Source organism: Diorhabda carinulata, chromosome 5, assembly GCF_026250575.1.
Source record: "Diorhabda carinulata isolate Delta chromosome 5, icDioCari1.1, whole genome shotgun sequence".
Classification (NCBI taxonomy): Eukaryota; Metazoa; Arthropoda; class Insecta; order Coleoptera; family Chrysomelidae; genus Diorhabda; species Diorhabda carinulata.
Window position 1 is genome coordinate 3121437 of NC_079464.1, and position 23360 is coordinate 3144796.

General features: G+C 32.3%; 2 protein-coding genes and 1 long non-coding RNA gene across 4 annotated transcripts in view; 2 read left to right on the forward strand and 1 right to left on the reverse strand.

The window, feature by feature from the left end:
* Positions 1–665: 665 nt before the first annotated feature.
* LOC130894147 (uncharacterized) lies at positions 666–2384 on the forward strand. The gene is made up of 2 exons (XR_009059298.1): positions 666–826; positions 2035–2384. It is a non-coding gene; the product is annotated as an uncharacterized LOC130894147 (long non-coding RNA).
* On the reverse strand, positions 725–6567 carry LOC130894146 (inositol polyphosphate 5-phosphatase E). The gene is made up of 8 exons (XM_057800751.1): positions 6158–6567; positions 5995–6106; positions 5735–5909; positions 5522–5679; positions 5196–5468; positions 2006–2232; positions 1003–1226; positions 725–916 (listed from the first exon to the last, which is right to left on the reverse strand). The coding sequence occupies exons 1-8, from the start codon at positions 6371–6373 to the stop codon at positions 805–807; spliced, it is 1497 nt and encodes a 498-aa protein (XP_057656734.1). The 5' UTR covers positions 6374–6567; the 3' UTR covers positions 725–804.
* Positions 6568–8979: 2412 nt separating this feature from the next.
* The window catches only part of LOC130894054 (diacylglycerol kinase eta), a 51862-nt gene continuing 37481 nt past the window's right edge, over positions 8980–23360 (forward strand). Inside the window, exons 1-7 of one of the 2 annotated variants that reach the window (XM_057800596.1) lie at positions 8980–9189; positions 14022–14102; positions 14305–14444; positions 21197–21392; positions 21447–21538; positions 22252–22454; positions 22838–23034. In XM_057800596.1, the coding sequence (XP_057656579.1) occupies positions 14356–14444; positions 21197–21392; positions 21447–21538; positions 22252–22454; positions 22838–23034 (777 nt within the window). In that variant the 5' untranslated portion in view covers positions 8980–9189; positions 14022–14102; positions 14305–14355. Of the gene's footprint in view, positions 9190–12479; positions 12577–14021; positions 14103–14304; positions 14445–21196; positions 21393–21446; positions 21539–22251; positions 22455–22837; positions 23035–23360 lie in introns of those variants that run through there. The other variant, XM_057800597.1, reaches the window with a different exon arrangement.

Here is a 23360-nt window from a genome sequence, read left to right on the forward strand (position 1 = left end):
CTTTTAAACTAAAATTTCGTGCTTAAATAATAATACAGAAATATATCACCCATATATTTATTGGATGGAACAAACTGAGGTATTAGCCTTAACACACATACATTTAATGAAAATACGAATATATATAAAACAATTATTCTCAGGTAAGTATTTGACTAATTAATTATGTTACTTTATATTCGAGAGCACAAATCTATTTCATAATAAAATTTATATGTTATACACACATTATTTATTCATATTAAAACATTATATTACTTACCTTCATAATTTTAGTTAAGTTTTAACTCTCTATTCTCACGAAATTCATATTAATTTTAGTTTTAATATACATTTCTAAAATTTTACATCTTTAATTGCGTTAATAACAACCTTATTTTATACAGATTTTCCAAATTTCTTCTTCTTTTCATTCTTTGCTAGCTCTTCTTTTTTGTCGTAAGACAAGAAAGTTTTTCATCCACTCTCATAATAAATAGGTATTCTTCTTTATTTCAGTGCATTATATTCTTTTTTACTATTATAAGCAATATTTTAGTTTTTTATCATTTAATATAATCAATAAAATTTTTTCACTACAATAAAACTTTTATTTATCTATTACGATTCTTCTTTTTTTATTACGTGCTAAATAACCTAGTAATCGAAGCACCTTTCAATTATATGTCAAATTAGATGTTATAGAGTACATATTCATAATAGGGAAATAAAATAAAAAAATAACTTTATTTGAAAACATTTTATTAAAAATGGAATATCATCGTGTTTAAACAATAATTCTGGAACATATCGCCGATATAATACTTATTGAACGGAACATACCGAGGTATTAGTTTTTATACTATTAGTTGTAGCACGTCTTTTTAATCCTTCGAGGTAAACTTCTCTGTTGAACAAACCAGCTGCTAACGGAATTCTAATGGGAGATATTTAAAAAAGTATAATAATTTTTCCAATTTGTAAATATTCGTTTATCATTTGAAACGAATTCCAATTACTTACGTGTCTAAACCAGGTCTTAGATGTGCCTTAAAGACTCCCCACACTGGTTTATGATCTGAAGTCGTTATAGATGGAACTGAATCATATATTAAACAATGTAACGGGGGATTTTCGAGCGCCCCGCTAAACCTCCTGTTATTCTTCTGTTTATACAATATTCGATCCGTATAAGCTGGCGTTCGATTTTTAGACGACGAATCGAAATTTTGCGTTCCTGGATCGTACTTGAAGGAAAATGTATAAATGATCAGATTTCGAACATCTATAATTTTTTTTTTCAAAATTGATAGGGGAAAAATGTTATCTTTTTTTTTTCATTATACTACTTTTAAAGTCATTTGAACATAATAATAATGATTTGTTCTTCTTTTTCCTGTAAATTGACCTTGACCTAGATAACGCAATTATGGGACATCCTGTAGAATTACAGGTCCCAAATTGCTATAAAAACGACAAACAATGACAAATTAATGTAAAAAAACATGAAAACTTCTCAGATTTTTGATGATTTTTCGTGTAATTTTATGAAAATCGATGTTTAATATACAGGATGACCTTAATAATCGATTAAACTTGAATTTATTTACTTAATGTGTTTAAAAATTTATAAATAATCAGATTTCGAGCTTCCATCAACATTTTTTTTAAAATGTATAGAAGAAAAAACAATTTTTTTATAGTTTCTTTCAAAAGTTTCCAAATTTATTCCGACTAAAGTTGTAGTGTAAGTTTTTAATTACGATATAGTATTTTTAAAGTCATTCGAAGAACATTGCAACGATTTGTTCTTTTTCCTGTAAATTAACCTTGATCTATATGATAACGCAATTATGGGACATCCTGTTGAACTACAGGCCCCAAATTGCAATAGAAAAGGCAAACAAATGAAAAAATAAATTCAATTGTAAAAACATTAAAATTCCAAACAAATTTGATAATTTGATAATTGAATAAAAATAGATGTTTAATATACAGGATGTCTTGTTTAACTGATTGGACTTACCTTGTAAGTTGGTGGAAATGTGATTTTAGCCTCGTTGAAACCGCGAAAAGCCGCTCCGTCCGCTAAAACCGAGCACAGTTGATCGTGGTGCATACAACCGTGCGGTAGATGAGCCGGTAATGGAAAACTTGTCTTAGATAACCATTCCAAGACTTTAGCTCTCGGCGTAGCCAATCTGAAATTCAAATCGCCGAACCAAAAAACGTAATCGAAATTTTGGGTTATGTCTGAAATAGAAATAACGTTAACGAAACATTTTTATCACTTGTAAATTGTCTTTATAACGGTTTTAAATTAAAAAAAAAAATTGTAATAGAAAAAATTATATTTATATTTGGGAATTTAACATTAAATAAATTATTAAAAATATTACATACAAGTTAATGTTTTTTTTTCTAATCCTCGTATTTCTTCTTCCAATACCTGAAATTAAAAAAATCTGCACCATTTTCAACGAATTAAACAAAAATAAAACTTTAAAAAACTCAAACTTTAAGCAGTGTAAATTCACATTAAACTTTGTGCTGAAACACGTATAATACTAGAAAAACATTTACAGCTCACAACAAATATTATTAGAAAGAACTATTCCAAAAATTTTACCTTCTATCAAAAGTAGAAACTTTTCCAATAACAATTTTCGTAACATAACCTCTAACGAATTTATAAACTGTTGATGAAGGTAGACCCGATGTTGCCAGACTATTTTAATAATATATCTTGAACTAAATGACGTGTTTTATATTCTATGCAATTAATATAGTTATTTCATTTTAATATAAATAAAAATTATTAAAATGTTTGATAATTACACAATTTTATTTAAAAATGTTTCAATACCGACAAGAATTTACGAATTATCTCTATATAATAGTAAACATTTTAATCTTGGCAACACTGGTTAGACTAGACTAGAAATCACTAAAAAAGTTACTAGATTGAGAGCGAAAATATGAAATTAATTTAAACACACGGTATAGCAACTGCATATTATTGAAAACGAAAAATAAAATATAACAAATCGTAAAATTAAATCAATAAAGAGTTTCAAGGTCGACGACTACGTTTGTAAAAATGTTAATAACACTGGTGTCACGTGAAGTTTTGTATTTATTATTGAAATAAATATTTTAAATGATGATAAGCTCTAAGTCATTTCTGATCAAAGGTGATACCACAATTATTATCCGAGTCCATTTTCGAATTAGTCCCGACAACAACTGTTTTTATATTTAAACGACAACGAAAAAAAAAAACAAAATGGAAACTATTTGTTCACCAGGGGCGTACTTAATTTTTTTAACAATTTTCATGAAATGTGAGAAAAAATTTCCATACTTAAAATTTGGAATCGATTAATTGACGTAATTTTATATTCGGGGGATGGAGATGATAACACCTTCAATCATTACGTTAAAACACACCAAAGTTACGTAAAAGGGAGGGAATGTGCAAGAAAGTGCAAAGAAAAACAAAATTTGGAGATAAAGCTTTTTTATGTATACTTACTATTGTAAAAAAGTATGTTCAGTTAACACAATCAAACAGGTCAAAATATATTAATGATTCTTTCTTATTACACTTACCTGAATGAAACATCGATAAAAAATTATAAAAATATTTCAAATTATATACAATATGCACTATTTGAAAAAAATATTGTGACAAATATAATGAGGAAATTTCTCATTGCAAATCGTAGTCAAATTTTAGTGTAAATCCTCTATATTGTAGGCAATATTTCGTATCCTGCAACACTGTCTACTTTCCATAGTAAGATCGACAGCTACATGTTACGGAAGAATAACCTTCAACGAAGCTATGTTGTCATCTGTTGCCAGATATTCCCTTAACGTAATAATAGTAATAACAAATATTGTGCCAAAATGATATTTGAAGGGAATTTGATGAAAATTAATACAAAATTTAGAAAAAAAACCTGATTCGTCTTATAATTAATGAGATTCCCGAATATTAAAAAATTATTGTTTTAAAATTTTTCAAAATCGCACATTTTCAAACCAAAATTCAGTTTGAATTTTTTTATATTATAGAAAATTATTTAAATCTGGCGTTTGTTAAAAAGTTATTTTTTATAAAAATTAAAGTCGAACTATAAATTTCAAACCAAAGTAAAGTGTAAATTCCCAGATATAACAGAAAATTTTTTGCACCCGACAACACTGTCTAGTCCGCAAATCTCTTGTATATAATACGATCGACAGCTACATGTTAGAGAAAGAAAACTGTAATGGAGCTGTGTTGCCAGATATTCTTTTATCGCAATAACAGTCGGAAACATTGATGTTGAAATGATCGGAATTTGATAAAAATGAAAACGGAATTGAAAAAAAAATGATTAGTCTTATATTTAATGATATTGGCATTTGCTAAAAAATTATTAAGTATCAAAATTTTTTGATATCGTACACTTTCAAACCAAAATTTAGTTTGAATTTTCCCATATTACAGAGAATTGTTCATATCTAACAACATTGGCGTTTTTTAGAAAAAAAATTTGTATCAAAATTGTTGAAAATCGTACTAAAACTTTCAAACTAAAGTTCATTATAAATTTCCCTATAATATTAAAAATTCTTTGTATCTCCCAACACTGTCTAGACTGTAAAACAATTATGAGACCAATAAGAGAGCTGTGTTGCCAGACTCTATTTAAAGACCTTTCTTCAACTCTATTACATTAAACTTCATAATAGTGCGCATCATAACAAAATAATTTATCAAAATTATAGGATTCTTCCTGCTTAGAAATAATTTTGTATTCAATTTCGAATTTTAACAATAAAATTTTTTGTTCCAACTAATCTAGTTTACAGGATTTCTTTGTATCTGGCAACACTGTCTATCTATAATAGGTCTTGTATATAGAAGGATCGACAGCTACAATTCACAAAGATAATTCAACTTTCACTGTTGCCACATTTTATGATTTTTCTTTATAACAACTGGAAACAGTAGAGTGACGAAAAAATATTTTTTAAACAATTAATTTTAGAAAAAATGAATTTTTAGTGAAATTATTTGATAAATATGAAAAATATTTCAAATTCGGATAATTTTTCTAATTCCGGCAACGTTGTATCGAAAGTTTCTAATGTGAATATCGTCTTTTACTAGGAGCGTACTATATATTCAAAATTTCGATAAAAAAATTAAATAATCGACTAACCTTGATTTTTATTTTTGCATGGAAGAACTTTGGGTAAATCCATACAATGCACGATTTTCTTAACATCCGACAATCTCTCCTTGACTTTCTCTTCGTGCGCGGTAAGATGAGCGGTAACAAATAAAAAAGAAGTACCGAATAACATAAACGAAGTGGCAACGGCGCCTTTGGTTTTAAACGCAGTACCCGGTCGCACAGACAAACTAGATTCCTCTGGTATGGAAACATACCAAATTAAATCCCTTCTTATAAACGTAGCCAGATGCAGAGTCCCTTCAAATACAAAATGTAAATACAATTATACAACCAAATAAACCCTCAATTACCCAAAGAAATCGAATGGTAAAGTAAATGGGAGGGTCCGATGGTTTCCTGTAAACTAGCTTCCCATTCGAATCGTTCAGATGTTGATTCTTGGGTACCGAACGACAAAATATCGGGGACGTGTTCCATACTTATAGGTAAAACGAAATCGTTCAATTCCCTATAAAAACGAATCGTCAAATTTACGAACATCCTCTGTTTTGTTTAATACGCACTTAGGGGGCGAATGACCATTCATATTCCAAGTACCCACGAAAATGGTTATTTCTCTATTAGGACACACTCTCTCTAATTCATTAGGTCCTAATAACGAATTAACCCCTATTTTACCCTGTAAAAAATTACGTTGCCTTGCTTTACTGATCGGAATAAGATGTAGGGAATTCAGTCCTGGAAAACAAACTTGAAATCAAATATCGAGTGATGGAAATTACGAAAAAAAAAAAAGGTTCCTATTAATCACAAACGTACTTACCTTTGGTCTCTAATAAATTTTCATGTGAAATTGATTTCTCTTTAACAGATTCGTCTTGTACTGAATCACTACATATGTTACTGTCTGATAAACTGTTGTTTCTGTGTAAATTCTATAAAAAAATTCGAGTTACAACTATGGGAATTATCGTATTCATACTTACGCTTATTGATTTTTTATTCTGGACGTCGAAACTTAAAGGTCGTCGCGAAATTGCTAAATCATTGGTAACTTCTGATATAATAACATCCATTCCGTATTCTTTCGCGCTTTGACTTCTCGTAACTGATACTCCAACTTTATTCGAGGGCTTGCGTGGAAGAACGAAACTAGTGAATCCTGACTTCATGCCCCTTTTCAGTTTCGGATTCATGGTCATAAATTTATTATCGATTTTCTAATAATAGCATAGTATATATTTCTTAGAATTGCACATTTATTTATTATTAGGTATTGTATAGGAAGACAATCTTTATAATAAAAATCGATACATGAAGAAATCATATGATTTGTTTGTAATGTTACAAAATGTTTGTATTGTTTTTGAAATTTTGTACTAATAACACCTTTAGTTTGACGTTTGACGTAATTACACGTGCAAATGCTTTTCCTCGAAATAGAAATATAACTATTTTGATACAAATACTAGTTTCAGTTCTATGATATAACACGCAACCAGCATTACATAATGGAATATTGGTTGCCTGCTATCTAAATCTACTTATTCCTTATAGAAAATTTAACCTTCAATTTACCTCCACGTTTATTTATATTTTTAAATACAATTTATTTGGCCTTACATATTATTTACATCATAATCGAAATATAAAAAAAGTTTATTATATTATTTTTCCCTCGATAATTGACACAAGTGCTGCTATCAATTGGAAAAAAATTTAATGTGAAACTAGTTTTAATTCTATGGTATAATAAGCAACCAGCATTACGGGATGTAATATTGGTTGCCTGCTATTTAAATAGACTTATTCTTAATAGAAAATTTATTATTTAACCTTTAATTAATCTCCACGTGGATTTAGATTTTTAAATACAATTTATTTCGCCGTTTATATCATTTTTATCTTAATTCAGTTGTAAAAAAATTTTATTATATTATTTTTCTCTCGATAATTGGAACAAGTGCTGACATCAATTGGCCACGTACGCTATCTCCTTGTGGATGCCTTGTTTACACAAAGACAAAAAGAATAAACATGTCGTAGTCGTAGTGAGTGCACGTATGGGTATCGAAAGTGGAAATATTCTAATTATTCCGTCACCCGTGTGTGAAGAATCGTCGGAAAGTGATGGAGAAACCGAACCAGCTAAATCTTTTATTAGACGATTATCAACTAATCGTGATATATGCAGTTCGGTATGTGTATTTTTATAAACGTGTCCTACACAATGGCATATGCGTTAATTAATTTTTTATGGCACGAATATATTTTGCTTATTTTGTATGCATTTGTATTGTGAATAAATAATATTGATGTGAAATAAACGAATGTGATATACAGCTATTAATGCTTTCTCTTCTTTTTTTGTTTAACCTCATTTTCCTCCTATACATTGTTATTTGCACGTTTCTTTTTTCCATATAATTTTGTATATTATCATAAAATAGAAGTAACAGGTGTGCGCGACTTAAAACATGTGCGAGGGGTCAATAGATTAAATAGAAATAGCAGTAGAGGGGGAAACGACGTCGCCGGATGAAATCGATATACTTCACAACAATGTTGCCAATGTCAATTCATCAATTGTACAACTTTTTCAGATACTACATACTAAAATATAGTATTTCGAAGTATCAATATACAATTTACTCGATAGAATGTTTCATATATTCAAAAATTACTAATTCAATTCAAAATAAAAATATAATGTCATCAGAGTCAAATCATAAAATAGCAAAAATCGTAAATTCATAATTGGCTTGTATAAAATTTCATTTGACAACGAGATGGGATGATAATATAATATATTTCAATCTAGAATCGTACAGGAAAAGTGAATAAAAATGAAATTATTTCTTACGATCTGCAATGTTACAATAAATCTGGCAACTTCTAATTTGTGATCTCACAGGTCAGCCGGCATTCCATAAACATATAATGACGTTACTGTCACGCGAGACTGATCGATTATTGTTGTCAAATAGCTTGTTTTAATTAATTTCATGAACGCTTTTCAACATCCTTGATAAATGAAGAGCGTTTTGAATTGACATCGAGTACCGTATCGAGTATATTAGGGTAATAATAGAATTGATGTAGATTTATGATCATTATACGAAGTATACAGAGAGAATCGAATATTGCTATTATTAAATTATAAATACGTACTGATGATACATTCTCGAAAGTAAATTGAACGAAATTGGATCTATTTAATTAATTATCGAAAGATATTGCAGCACTTCAATCGAGTTAAATTGTGTCTTCGGAACGAATTTCGGCAAAGGTTGTAATTAGAATTGACACTGGGGGTGACTACGCCGTTGTAATAATTCGGTTTAAGAGAACGATGTCTTTATTACATTAATCGGAATGGATAAGGAGCTCATCAATGTCAGATTATTTATTATTTTCAACATTTAATCAACAAAAACATTAAAATGACTTAATAGATTTTTTGTGTCCAAATTACTATATTTTATAATTATAAAAACTTTTTTAAAAGAATTCTCATCTAAAATATTATATAAATATAAATATATATATATATATATATATATATATATATATATATATATATATATATATTATATGAATATATATTTCTGTCCAACTTGGCAACATTGTTGAAGTAGACATTTCATCGATAACGTTATTGATTCATGATTCATTAATCAATTTAGTTTTGTGGTTCTATCTCGATTCAGATATAAATACATGGAACTAATTTTTTGTTTGACATTAATATATAGAGATGGGATTTTCGTTTACACATCTTCAAGTTATTTTTTATACTAGATTTTGACTTATATCGTCATTTTAACTATCAAATTTTATAGTGTAGATTAGATTGTTTTTGTGTGTTATAGACAATAGTTTGTTAACTTTTTTGGTTTCATTATAGGTTTCAATTAAAGAAGGTTATTTACTTAAGCATACGTGTTCATTACAAAGGTGGAGAAGAAGGTATTTCAAACTAAAGGGTAGAAAATTGTATTACGCCAAAAATACAAAGGTAAGACAATTAAAAAAGTTAGGTTATATTCGTAATTTGGAAGCTGTATGTAATCGGGGAGACTATAATTCACAACAACGGAAATGTCGAGAAGCTTTATGCATCATTATCTTTGTAATGGTTACTACTTCATCAACCACATCGTTACAGGGGATGAAATTGAAATCCTCGCAAAAAATCTCTCCTTGTAAGCTGTGGTTGAACGAAACATTTCTTTATAATCTAGTCTTAAATATTGAATAATAACGATTTCTGTAACTATCGTTAAGAACATTATTCTCCACCTCTAGATTCTTTATGAATAGTTATTGTTACAGTGTAGTCTGCTGTCAAGTGCGCAGCCGGATCACTATATAGATCTATGACTTGTGCTATAAATAAGCGTTCATACTTTCTACATGTAAAAATAGGAAATGCTTAACGAGGATTCGTTTAAACTATTTTTATATAGTTTTCTAACAATTTTTTTCGTTCTTTGACCAATTTAAAAAGAAAAAATTCTCAAATGAACCATATAAGTACTACGAAAACTATCAGCAAAACTTTTACTCCTTAAAAAGAGAAAGTCAAGATACGTTTAAACGATAAGTCGAAGTACCTACGTAGATGATGTCATTTTAATAAAACAGAAAGAAAATTTTATTTTATCAGAATGTGGAAAGGGAGTAGGTAAATGTTTTTACTTATTTCGATACAAAAGGTTTAAAAGTTTATGTGAATAGAAAAAAAAACGGATTATACTATAAAAACCACTAAACTAGAAACTATAAATTATTGTTCCGGATTTGATCATAAATCTAATTAAATTTTAGAACGTACATTATGGATTACACTAGAACTGGTGTGGTACTTTGTTTTATATATTACACTGTTTTTACATTCCTTTTGTATTGGCGAAATACTATTAAAGTTAAGGCCAAGATTAGAGATGCGTTATATCGATTACTTACGGAACGGTATTGATGTTATTTGGTATTATGTAAATACAAATAATTATTTACATTTGGTGATTTTAATAATAAAAATCAATTTATTATAAAAATTATAATCGTTCTATTACATAACCGTTATAAAATATTATCTCCGTTATTTGAACGTGTAATGTCATGTTATTTAATAGACAGTCATTAATTATATTTATCGATTTTGGAAAAATAACGGTTGAGGTGAGAGAAATGGCGTTTGTTAACGTCTTACTATAAGACGGAGTTGGCCTAGTTTCACTTTCATAACCGGTATTCGCTTTCTCATTATCGCCGTTTCGAAGAAGGTCGTTCGCATAAAGGGAACGCGATAAAAATCGAATAACGTCGTTCTACAAATTGAAATAACCTCAAAAAAAAATAGACAATACTAAAAAATATTATGTATAAAGGTTGAGGGCTCGATCGGGGATCGTCAATATATACGAGGCAACGTAAATTACGCTAAAAAAATTTTATACGAGGGGTGTTACTAAAGTTTCGACGATAGACAAATATTTATAATTGGATATGGATTTAATGTTTTTCAAAATTTGAATCAATTTTTTAATCGATATGAATGTGTTTCGAGTATGTTTGAAGGAATTAAATAGCATTTGTACGGGAGTTATAGGGAAAGTATGAGGTTTTATGGGATAAATATTAAGGTTTAGTTAATCGGAAGCTGGTTTCGTTAGAAAAAGTCTTATTGCGAAAGAACCACATTAAACCAGGGTTGCCAACTGCGGGTGTAAAAAATCCAGGACACTAAATCAATAAATAAGATTTTATAAACTGGACGAAATCATCTTCAAATTCGAAGTTATGAGAAGTTGGATTGTTATCAAATCCACGCTGCAATTTTTTTGATACAGTACGTCCAAATTATATACTTTGGTACTAGATTTAAGATGCACGGTGGTTTCGAACGATAAAATGTTCGATTTTGGCCAAGCAGTTGTTTTTTTGGGGCAATCGTCTCTCAAAGAGAGAATTTAATATACGAGGGAAGGAAAAAAAATTAAAAAACTTGTTCGACAAGCTCTTGCTTCGGTTTCCTCCACGAATACGGGATTGTACAGGGAAATTTGAAATATGTGGCAACCGTGCATCGAGTATTTACGAAATTTGCACAGTTTGAATCCAAATGGGAAGTTGAAAATACGATCATTAAGAGTGACTTTTTGTATAATTTTTTTATAAACAAAATGAATGTCGGAAACCTATTTTATTCGTAAAAAAATTTAGTTGGATTATTAAAATTTATATAACACGCTGTATATAGCTATGAGTTCCTCGCAATCTATGTTGGTAAATAGATTTTTTCAATAGTCTGACCTACAATCCTGTAAATACCTCTCCCAAAATCCAGAACGTTCTCATACAAGGTAATCGATGTGATTTTGCGCTTACACGTTTATACACCACCACCCCTCGTGTTTTATGAATACAAATAAGTCTACGGTATAGAAAATTAAAAACGACGCGCGTATCATCACAAAATATTCGAATTTTGAGTTTAAAAAATCGTATAGATTAGCTACGATACGTCTAGCTTCCTAAAACGATTAATATTTTACGTATTACAAAAAATAATCGAATATACACCATAGATCACCCCCATAATTCATTAGTATACGAATCTGGTTTGTACCAGTAAAAGTAGTACCTATGAGAGGTATTCCATAAACATTACCAGAAGCCTTAAGAGGATCGAACCCGTCGAGTTAGTGAAAAAGCAGATTTTTGTCAATTTTCTAAGCGAAATGTTCGGAAATTGGAATCCGACGATGAGGGGGTGCAAAAGGGGACGCGTGTGTGTCGTACGACGTTATGACGTCATCGGCGAGTTGTAAATCGGTTTGCGCAAATATTCCACTCCCGGAATAGTCAATTTTAAGGGATGGGGTTGTTTCTAATAGTTAAAAATGTGTTTAAAGGCGCGGGATTTTTTATTTCGCGTAATAATTTTGAAAATTATCAAAAAATAAATGTTCAAATCACGTGCTTTGTAAGTACTGATTGATGTCAAATGGAAAATATTGTAGCAGCCCTTTTAGAGGTGTGAATAACTATTTTCGAAGAATAAATTATTGGTAAATCCACAGTATAAGCCCTATTTATATCCCTTTGATTTATAATTAAGTTGTTTTTATTTTAATATCCAATTCAACCAACACCTTCTTTCAACCCTTTTTTTTTGAGTCTAAATTCCCGTATCGGGTTGCGTCTCTCGACGCGACGCGTTCCAGATAATAGGGAAGAACAACGGCAACAGCGTCGATGGGATACCGGTGTACGTCGCGACGCTCGGTCTCCTTTAGTTTCGTCGAAGCCTTCTCGCAATAAGGTCATAACTGGATTTTCGAATTTGTCGCGTTTTACATGTGATTTTTTGGTTTTTTTTGTGGAAATAATCCCGCAGGTAGGAATTGGTATTTTGTATTTTTTTTTGCATTCAATTATCGAACCAAACAATTTCGTAAGTCTATAATGTCATATAAAAACGAAATAAAATGATTAATTAACATTTTTTTTTTCGTATTCAAGGCTTCGAAATGTCAAATGTCATTTTCAAATAACCTAGAAAAAGATTATTACGAACCGGGTGGATTTTTTCATAAATTTCTTTCCTACGTAACTCATATTAAGTATTTTCATTCTCTATTAGAGATATTTTAAACATTAAACTCAATAGTTGTACTATTTATAGATTTTTTTAAATATATTTCGAAATTTTTTATATTAATTTTTAGTTATTTCGCTGAGAATTAGCTGGAAAGAAATTGTTTTTATATAAAAAGTAAATCATAGTATCTTTGTGTTACGAGGGAGATCCCAAAAGTACCTTACCCCATAGAAAAACAAAAAATTTTTGGAAAAAATATTTTATCTGATAAAAATCATCAAGTGCCTCAAGATAGCCGTCATTTTCTCTTCATTATTGGAAAATCTTTGACAAACGAGGTTTTTTTTTTAAATCTGGGAACAGAAAATAATCCCATGCGCCTAAATCTAGCGAATAGGGTGTTCTTTTGTATCAGGTGATGGACCCATATTTCATGGTTTTCAAGTTAATCATGGTGTCCACGTTCACGATCTAAAAACCATCACCAAAGGTTAGAAAGATTGGAATATGCCCAACATTTCCACTAGAAATGATTTTAAATCTTTAGAGGAGTCGCTAAAGATAAACCGAAGCCTTTCTTGGAGAGGAACATGAAGCAATTAGAAGATAATCGTTTGGTCAAATAGTCCATCAGCTGTTAGAGCTCTTAGATCCAATATTGTAAGATCCGAGTGGGAAATACATGGATGATTTAACCACCAGATGATGTGGGCGAAAGATCACTCGTTTTGTGCGTGCCAAAACTCGTTGAATTAAATGCACGACATAAAATTTTAACTTTTGTTACAAAGTGCTAGCTCGTGATAGTGGTTGTCATGAAGATTAGACAACTCGGGATTTTAATTATGAAGCAAATTTAAAAGAGTTTTGCCAAATTTTTGTAATCTCTGTTTTTTAAATTTATTATGTTGATTTGACATTGGGCGGTGGCAATTATGAGGGTGGAATGTCAATAAATAGCACATGCGCAAAGGGTTTATTAATTCTAGGTCATAATTTTTGGATTTTCCAGCTTTACAAAGTGGATTAGGTACTAAATTCTCTGTTAATTAAACCACCACGAGTTGTATTATGTGTTTGGTCTACCATTTCGTTTACCTGAAATATCCCCGTCGCGGGATGGCGCATCCTTATCTCGAAACCATAAAAATCGTTAAAAATATGAGATTGGGGCAAAAAAGAAAGAAATAATCTAAGGGTTGTTGTTTCGAATTTGATAACTTCTTGAATTTAATTTCCAGGCTGTGATTTTCGATGAAATCGAATTGGCCGATCTCTCTTTAGCTGAATGTTCGACGAAAAACGCGAATCACAGTTTCCAGGTATGTATGACGATCCCGCTACCCTCGCAATTATCTTTTAAATGTCAGATTTCCAAAGAATTCCCGAGAAATTTGATCACTCGGATATTAATGATCTTTCGTCAACGAATTTACATTATCAAGAGAGAATATGTATAAATTGAGTAGATTAGTGGAAATTACGACTGACGTATTATCGAATTATGTTAGTTTTGATTTATAGGTTATAACCCCTTTCCGATCCCTAATACTTTGCTGTGAATCGAGACGTGAAATGGAGGATTGGCTTGGAGCTCTGTCTTCGGCCTCCCAGCGTCGATATAATGACATGGAACCTGATCTTCTGTCAGGACGACACCATTGGTAAGCAACCGTCTGAATTCCACAAATTGCACTTATTTTTTTTATTAGTTTCCTTCGCAATTACGAAAAATACCTGGTACGACGGAGAAAGCACAAACATTTTCATTTTCCTAATAAGAATCGTCGAATTTCTCGAAATATCCATTAAATTTTGTTTAATAATCCGAGGGGGCGAAATCTGGCGAATGAGATGTATGAGGTAGCGATTCAAACTTTAAAAACTGAGCTAGTGCGTTGTTTTGATGGAACAATTTTTTTTTCAAACAAATGCGGTTGTTTTTGCTTGACTTTTACGCTCAAAAGTTGATCAATAATCGTCGTTTTTTCTTGTTCAAGATCTCAAAAAACCGACGTTTGCAAATGAAGCTGTTTCGTCTTCCTTAAAATGTTTCATTCATGGTTACGAAACTGCTTTTTTTATGTGAAACACTCGATGGAAACATCTTCAAAATGCTATTTGGGTTCCATTATGATCAAATTCGGCACTCATCTTGCGCATATAGCTTCTTCATGTATAAATTTTCAGTTAATATGCGATGTAGCGCACTTTTAAATGTCCACTGTATCTTCAAACTCAGGCATTTTCAGTCGACCATCATCCAAACCGTTTTGAGATTACTGATAAAGTAAAACTAGCAATTAAAATGTTAATTGATCACCCGGTACATAATTCGCTGGAAACTGAATATAATCGCGTGTCCCTTGTCACGCTCGTTACGTAATTAACAGAAGAATTGTGGTGATGGTAACGTTCGAAAGGTGTCGCTTCATAATTAACCTGTCAAAGTCACTGTAGAAAAGTTAATTGATCACCCGGTACATAATTCGCTGGAAACAGTACATAATCGCGTGTCATTTGTCACTTGTCATGCTAGTTACGTAATAAACCGTAGAATTGTAGTTATTGTAACGTTCGAAAGGTGTCGCTTCATAATTAACCTGTCAAAGTCGCTGTAGAAAAGTTGATTGATCACCCGGTACATAATTCGCTGGAAACAGTACATAATCGCGTGTAATTTGTCACTTGTCATGCTAGTTACGTAATAAACCGTAGAATTGTAGTTATTGTAAAGTTCGAAAGGTGTCGCTTCATAATTAACCTGTCAAAGTCACTGTAGAAAAGTTAATTGATCCCCCGGTACATAATTCGCTGGAAACAGTACATAATCGCGTGTCATTTGTCACTTGTCATGCTAGTTACGTAATAAACCGTAGAATTGTAGTTATTGTAACGTTCGAAAGGTGTCGCTTCATAATTAACCTGTCAAAGTCACTGTAGAAAAGTTAATTGATCACCCGGTACATAATTCGCTGGAAACAGTACATAATCGCGTGTCATTTGTCACTTGTCATGCTAGTTACGTAATAAACCGTAGAATTGTAGTTATTGTAACGATCGAAAGGTGTCGCTTCATAATTAACCTGTCAAAGTCACTGTAGAAAAGTTAATTGATCACCCGGTACATAATTCGCTGGAAACAGTACATAATCGCGTGTCATTTGTCACTTGTCACGCTAGTTACGCAATAAACCGTAGAATTGTAGTTATTGTAACGATCGAAAGGTGTCGCTTCATAATTAACCTGTCAAAGTCACTGTAGAAAAGTTAATTGATCACCCGGTACATAATTCGCTGGAAACAGTACATAATCGCGTGTCATTTGTCACTTGTCATGCTAGTTACGTAATAAACCGTAGAATTGTAGTTATTGTAACGATCGAAAGGTGTCGCTTCATAATTAACCTGTCAAAGTCACTGTAGAAAAGTTAATTGATCACCCGGTACATAATTCGCTGGAAACAGTACATAATCGCGTGTCATTTGTCACTTGTCACGCTAGTTACGCAATAAACCGTAGAATTGTAGTTATTGTAACGATCGAAAGGTGTCGCTTCATAATTAACCTGTCAAAGTCACTGTAGAAAAGTTAATTGATCACCCGGTACATAATTCGCTGGAAACAGTACATAATCGCGTGTAATTTGTCACTTGTCATGCTAGTTACGTAATAAACCGTAGAATTGTAGTTATTGTAAAGTTCGAAAGGTGTCGCTTCATAATTAACCTGTCAAAGTCACTGTAGAAAAGTTAATTGATCCCCCGGTACATAATTCGCTGGAAACAGTACATAATCGCGTGTCATTTGTCACTTGTCATGCTAGTTACGTAATAAACCGTAGAATTGTAGTTATTGTAACGTTCGAAAGGTGTCGCTTCATAATTAACCTGTCAAAGTCACTGTAGAAAAGTTAATTGATCACCCGGTACATAATTCGCTGGAAACAGTACATAATCGCGTGTCATTTGTCACTTGTCACGCTAGTTACGCAATAAACCGTAGAATTGTAGTTATTGTAACGATCGAAAGGTGTCGCTTCATAATTAACCTGTCAAAGTCACTGTAGAAAAGTTAATTGATCACCCGGTACATAATTCGCTGGAAACTGAATATAATCGCGTGTCATTTGTCACTTGTCATGCTAGTTACGTAATAAACCGTAGAATTGTAGTTATTGTAACGATCGAAAGGTGTCGCTTCATAATTAACCTGTCAAAGTCACTGTAGAAACGTTCATTGATCACCCGGTACATAATTCGCTGGAAACTGAATATAATCGCGTGTCATTTGTCACTTGTCATGCTAGTTACGTAATAAACCGTAGAATTGTAGTTATTGTAACGATCGAAAGGTGTCGCTTCATAATTAACCTGTCAAAGTCACTGTAGAAACGTTCATTGATCACCCGGTACATAATTCGCTGGAAACTGAATATAATCGCGTGTCATTTGTCACTTGTCATGCTAGTTACGTAATAAACCGTAGAATTGTAGTTATTGTAAAGTTCGAAAGGTGTCGCTTCATAATTAACCTGTCAAAGTCACTGTAGAAAAGTTAATTGATCCCCCGGTACATAATTCGCTGGAAACTGAATATAATCGCGTGTCATTTGTCACTTGTCATGCTAGTTACGTAATAAACCGTAGAATTGTAGTTATTGTAACGTTCGAAAGGTGTCGCTTCATAATTAACCTGTCAAAGTCACTGTAGAAAAGTTAATTGATCCCCCGGTACATAATTCGCTGGAAACAGTACATAATCGCGTGTCATTTGTCACTTGTCATGCTAGTTACGTAATAAACCGTAGAATTGTAGTTATTGTAACGTTCGAAAGGTGTCGCTTCATAATTAACCTGTCAACGTCACTGTAGAAAAGTTAATTGATCACCCGGTACATAATTCGCTGGAAACAGTACATAATCGCGTGTCATTTGTCACTTGTCACGCTAGTTACGCAATAAACCGTAGAATTGTAGTTATTGTAACGATCGAAAGGTGTCGCTTCATAATTAACCTGTCAAAGTCACTGTAGAAAAGTTAATTGATCACCCGGTACATAATTCACTGGAAACAGTACATAATCGCGTGTCATTTGTCACTTGTCATGCTAGTTACGTAATAAACCGTAGAATTGTAGTTATTGTAACGATCGAAAGGTGTCGCTTCATAATTAACCTGTCAAAGTCACTGTAGAAAAGTTGATTGATCACCCGATACATAATTCGCTGGAAACAGTACATAATCGCGTGTCATTTGTCACCTGTCATGCTAGTTACGTAATAAACCGTAGAATTGTAGTTATTGTAACGATCGAAAGGTGTCGCTTCATAATTAACCTGTCAAAGTCACTGTAGAAAAGTTGATTGATCACCCGATACATAATTCGCTGGAAACAGTACATAATCGCGTGTCATTTGTCACCTGTCATGCTAGTTACGTAATAAACCGTAGAATTGTAGTTATTGTAACGATCGAAAGGTGTCGCTTCATAATTAACCTGTCAAAGTCACTGTAGAAAAGTTGATTGATCACCCGGTACATAATTCGCTGGAAACAGTACATAATCGCGTGTCATTTGTCACTTGTCATGCTAGTTACGTAATAAACCGTAGAATTGTAGTTATTGTAACGATCGAAAGGTGTCGCTTCATAATTAACCTGTCAAAGTCACTGTAGAAACGTTCATTGATCACCCGGTACATAATTCGCTGGAAACTGAATATAATCGCGTAGAATTGTGGTTATGGTAACGTTCGAAAGGTGCCGCTTCAGAATTAACCTGTCAAAGTCACTGTAAAGATCAATTTTTTTATAAAGTTTCAATTAGAACGAGTTTTTTTTACAAAAAGCAATCCAATATGAATAGTTCGAATATGTTATCGGCTAATAAAGTGAAAATGCACGGAATGACATCGACAAAATGGACGACGAAAGACAAAATAACCCAATACAAAGGTTTAATAAATTTGTACACCAGAGATAAGATAATCATCGAATTAGATAACGCGATAGCGAAAAAAAGACAAATCAAAGAATTGAAAAGTCTACAAGAACAAATAGAGCTCAATAGGAAGAAATTGGACAACGCTGTTAGAGGCGACAAACAAAAATTGAGAAACACCCTATCGGATCACAGGAAATTGCAACTAACTTTCCAAAATTCGGCCCCGCAACGCGTCATCGATATGGTACACCAAGTGAATTTCACGAAAAGAAAAAAAAGAGACATGTTGAGATACAGGATGAAGCGAAAATCCGAGGAACTGATCGATTTAAAATTGGAATGTTCGGTGTACGAAGACACGTTAAAATACGAGGGGTTGCAACCGATGTTAGCTTGCGAAAAAAAAGCGCATCTCATAACAGGGAAAGTACAAGACGCTATTTTGAAAAAGGAAGCCGCTATATATATCAGAAATTCGTATAGAGAAATGATAGCAATAATGAAAAAAGACGCTATTTATTTCGACGCCATTTTAGCTTGTTTACGAAACGATGGATTCATCCAAGGGAAATGCATGATAAACGCCACCAAATTAGGGCAATTAGGTACCGAATATTTGGATGATAGACGACAGGAATTTCAGTTTTTAGAAAGGATAGTTAAAGCTGATATGGTTAGTAGAAAAAAAGATATAATGTTAGTACAAAAAAACGTACAGAATTTCAGTGAAAATTTGAAAAATCTCATACGAAGAGATAGCGATTTAAATCTAGTTAAAATTGAAATTGAAGATACGGCGAGTTATACGTTTTTTCAACAAGAAATCAACGCTGTAGAAGACACTTTAAATATATTAAAAAAAGCGTTTTTTACACCTTCGGTAGATCAATTATATCCTTTCCTGAGAGATCAATTACGTCAAAAAGAAAGACTTTCTACTTTAGTAAACAAATACGAAGAAAATAGAAATAATTTATTTAATAAAAAAAAACACGCCGAACAAAATCTATCGGATTTAATAAATACGATGGTGGAAACTACGAAAAGTTACACTGAAAATAAAGCTACGTATAAATCGAATATACTCGAACAAAAATTAAAAGAAAACGAATATCAAATTTTAATCGATACTAGATACAAAATATTAGCCAAAGTTAGAATTTCGTTAAAACATTTTCAATATTTAACGACGCTTTTATCCGCCGATTCCTATCAGGATGTCTGTCATAAACGAGATAGTTTTTTATTACCGATCGCTCCCGGTAAAGAAGAAATCGACAGCGTGAAAATTATACCGGAATTAACGAGTAAATTTTCCAAATTAGCCAACAATTCCAAGGAGATACTTAGCGGTCAATCCTTGGAACAAGGATATAGATTATTCGAATCTATGATGCGGGATAGGAGTAAACCGATTGAAATTGATCGAGCTGCTAGCGAGGAATCGCTTATAGAGACGGTTTTCACGGACGCTAGAGTTCCCACGCACGACGATATCAAATTGCAAAGCGAGGAAATTGTCGCTTTCAATTTGGCCGAAATGGAATTGAAACCGCCGCCGCCGTTGAAAAAAAAATACAAATTTAAAAAGTAAATTTCGGTTTACTGCAATTTTATTTAAGTTTTTTTTATATATATATATATATATATATATATATATATTATACATATTGCGTAATATATCGTGTTTTTTATCATATTTGAGGGTTGATTGTTTAAGAAATGTAAATATTCAACGTATATTACGTACGATCACACGAACATTAGTTGTCTTTCAATGCAATAAGGCATTTATTCGATGTAGTTTTTTCGTATTTCGACGTATTGAGTTGTGTTGTGTTTAACGAGGGTTATTACGAAAGTTTACTGTTTACAAAATTCAAAATCCTAATGGGGTTTCTAGACCACCAGGGTATATCACGATATGGCGTGTCTCGCGAATACCAGAAACGATTTCAAACTGGTGGGTCTTCTTAAAGGTCATTGCCTTTCAAATATACTACCTTGAGACAATGAGCGACAACTGCAGATCCAGCAAACAAGCCATGGAAACTGCAGGAAGATCAATAACATCTAAATTCTTGTACAAAATAACTTCTAGGTGCAAAAAGGGTTCTAAATCCAAAACGACTCCTCAAAACAATCAATTGAGGTACTTTCAAAGCAACCGATTCTTCTGCAACACGGACTGTACCCATAAATTCCATGTTTTGATTATTAAAAAGCTTAGAACCCTCGTAGAAGCTTTAGTGATACGTTCTGAGAATGTTCATCTTTAAACATGTCCAAGCTGTCCATGAAGAGTTTCATATTTGCTTACGAATCTCCGTTGTTTCCATATTTTCGTTAGTTTTTATACACCGGTGGTCAAAAACGCGGCGCGTCGTCAACAGAGCCCGTTTTTAAGAATTTCCGGTACATCTTCCACATTGTTGATATGATTAGGTTATTGCGAATATATTTCCTAGGTACGCGACGTCGCACGCCCGACCGACATACTGTAACGTGTGTCGAGACGCACTCAGCGGTGTCACCAGCCACGGATTATCATGCGAAATATGCAAATGCAAAGCGCATAAACGTTGCGCAGCCAAAGCCATCAATAACTGCAAATGGACTACTCTGGCATCTGTAGGACACGATATTACAGAAGACGAAGACGGGGTAAGTCATAATTAAATATACGATGACGTTTCAAACACGATTTTTCTTGTTCAGAACATAATGATGCCCCATCAATGGATGGAAGGTAATCTGCCGGTTTCCGCTAAATGCGCAGTTTGCGAAAAAAATTGCGGGTCCGTACTTAGGTAAGTAACGTACTAACTATATTTTGACAGATATCATAACCTCAAAAATCTATTTAACCTATCCTAACCTAAACAAAGAATTAATACTAAAAATAGATCGGGAATTGCATTATTTAGAAAAGGGAGATAGAGAGTGGTAAACCGATGTTCTGTCTCTTTTTATACAACGTTTAATATTAATTTGTTTCGAGGCGCCGATTTTGACAATAATTTGACATAATATTGAGATGCAGTCAAAATTTATAAATAATTGTAGTTTTAAATCAGTAACGGAATGCGTTTGCGGAAGTGGAGAGATTAAAAAAAATGATATCGAATCGACGAAATCGGAAATATCGAAATTTCGGTATATTTTTAATACGACGATTCTATTGACCCCTAAACACAGTTGGGAGAGGGTTCAAAGGAGACACTACCCTTTTAATAATAACAGCGTATTGTCCTTTCAAGATCCGCCCTCGTTCGTCCCACGACAAACAACGAACCAAATCAGTACGAGAAACGAAAAAAGACATTTTTGTAATATCCGACGTGAATCTCTAGAAAACTTTTTATAATTTGTTAAAAAATCATGTGAAATTTCATCGAATTAAATTTGGTGAGATCGAGCTTTTCATCAGCATTAAATACATCACAAACTATACCTTGACACCTAACCTCAAATATACGATTTTTTTTCTCTCCGCTGTGTATTTTGGTTATTTCCGTTTCAGATTACAAGATTGGCGATGTTTGTGGTGTAGAACCACCGTACACACACAATGCAGGCCTAATATTAATCGAGGGTGTCCTTTAGGTCCTGCTCGTGTTAGTGTAGTACCTCCAACGTCATTACATTCCATTCAAGATGAAGCTTGGGAAGCAGTCAGACCACAAGCTTCTTCTCCCCTTTTAGTTTTCGTAAATTCTAAATCAGGTAATAAAAAATATAAATCACACCTCGTATATATTTTATTTTATTCGTCGTTGTCAAACTCTTCTAAATCATTTTATTTTGATTGAGTGAAGAAATTATTTACAAGTAGCGGAAATAAAATAACAACATATCTACTAAATATACATTTGTTTATAATTTTTTAACTTTTCAACGGTTTTATAAAAAAAAATTATAATACTTTATATTGAATTTTTTAAGTCCGGCAACACTGCGTCTAATAGTCGAGCCGATATATCTCGATACTCTGTCCTTCTCTCCGCGCCACACTTGTAGTACCGTGTATATACAGATCCGGCATGAGCTGATACGTTACTTTTTGTATAATGAATTATTTGTTTAAAAAATATTTTTAAATGTCGTAGGTGATAATCAAGGCGTAAAATTCCTTCGAAAATTCAAGCAGCTGCTTAATCCCGCACAAGTTTTTGATCTCATTTCTACTGGTCCGCGTTTGGGCCTTAAATTGTTCAGACATTTCGATCCATTCCGTATTTTAGTATGTAGTGGGGATGGTTCTGTTGGTTGGGTGCTTTCCGAAATCGATAAATTAGATATGCACGTAAGTAATTTTTCAGTTTTGTATTTAGACAAATATCACTTTTCTACATTTTAAATGATCACTCCGTATAATTAATTTTATGTTCCGGTAATAAATTTCTGTAGCGGAAAAAAAGAAATTAAAAAAATTTGTTTATTTCCTCACAAGATGATTTTAACTAACGCCTGCCCAGGATTTAGTCTAACAGGGACGGTCTTATCTATTTTGGAAATACTAAATTGGAATCTGCGTTTCATTAAAAATTTTTTATATTATATACGTAAAGGGACAATCTATACAGAAGAAGTACGTAAATAGTAGATGATTTAATTTCCTTTTTACCCAGA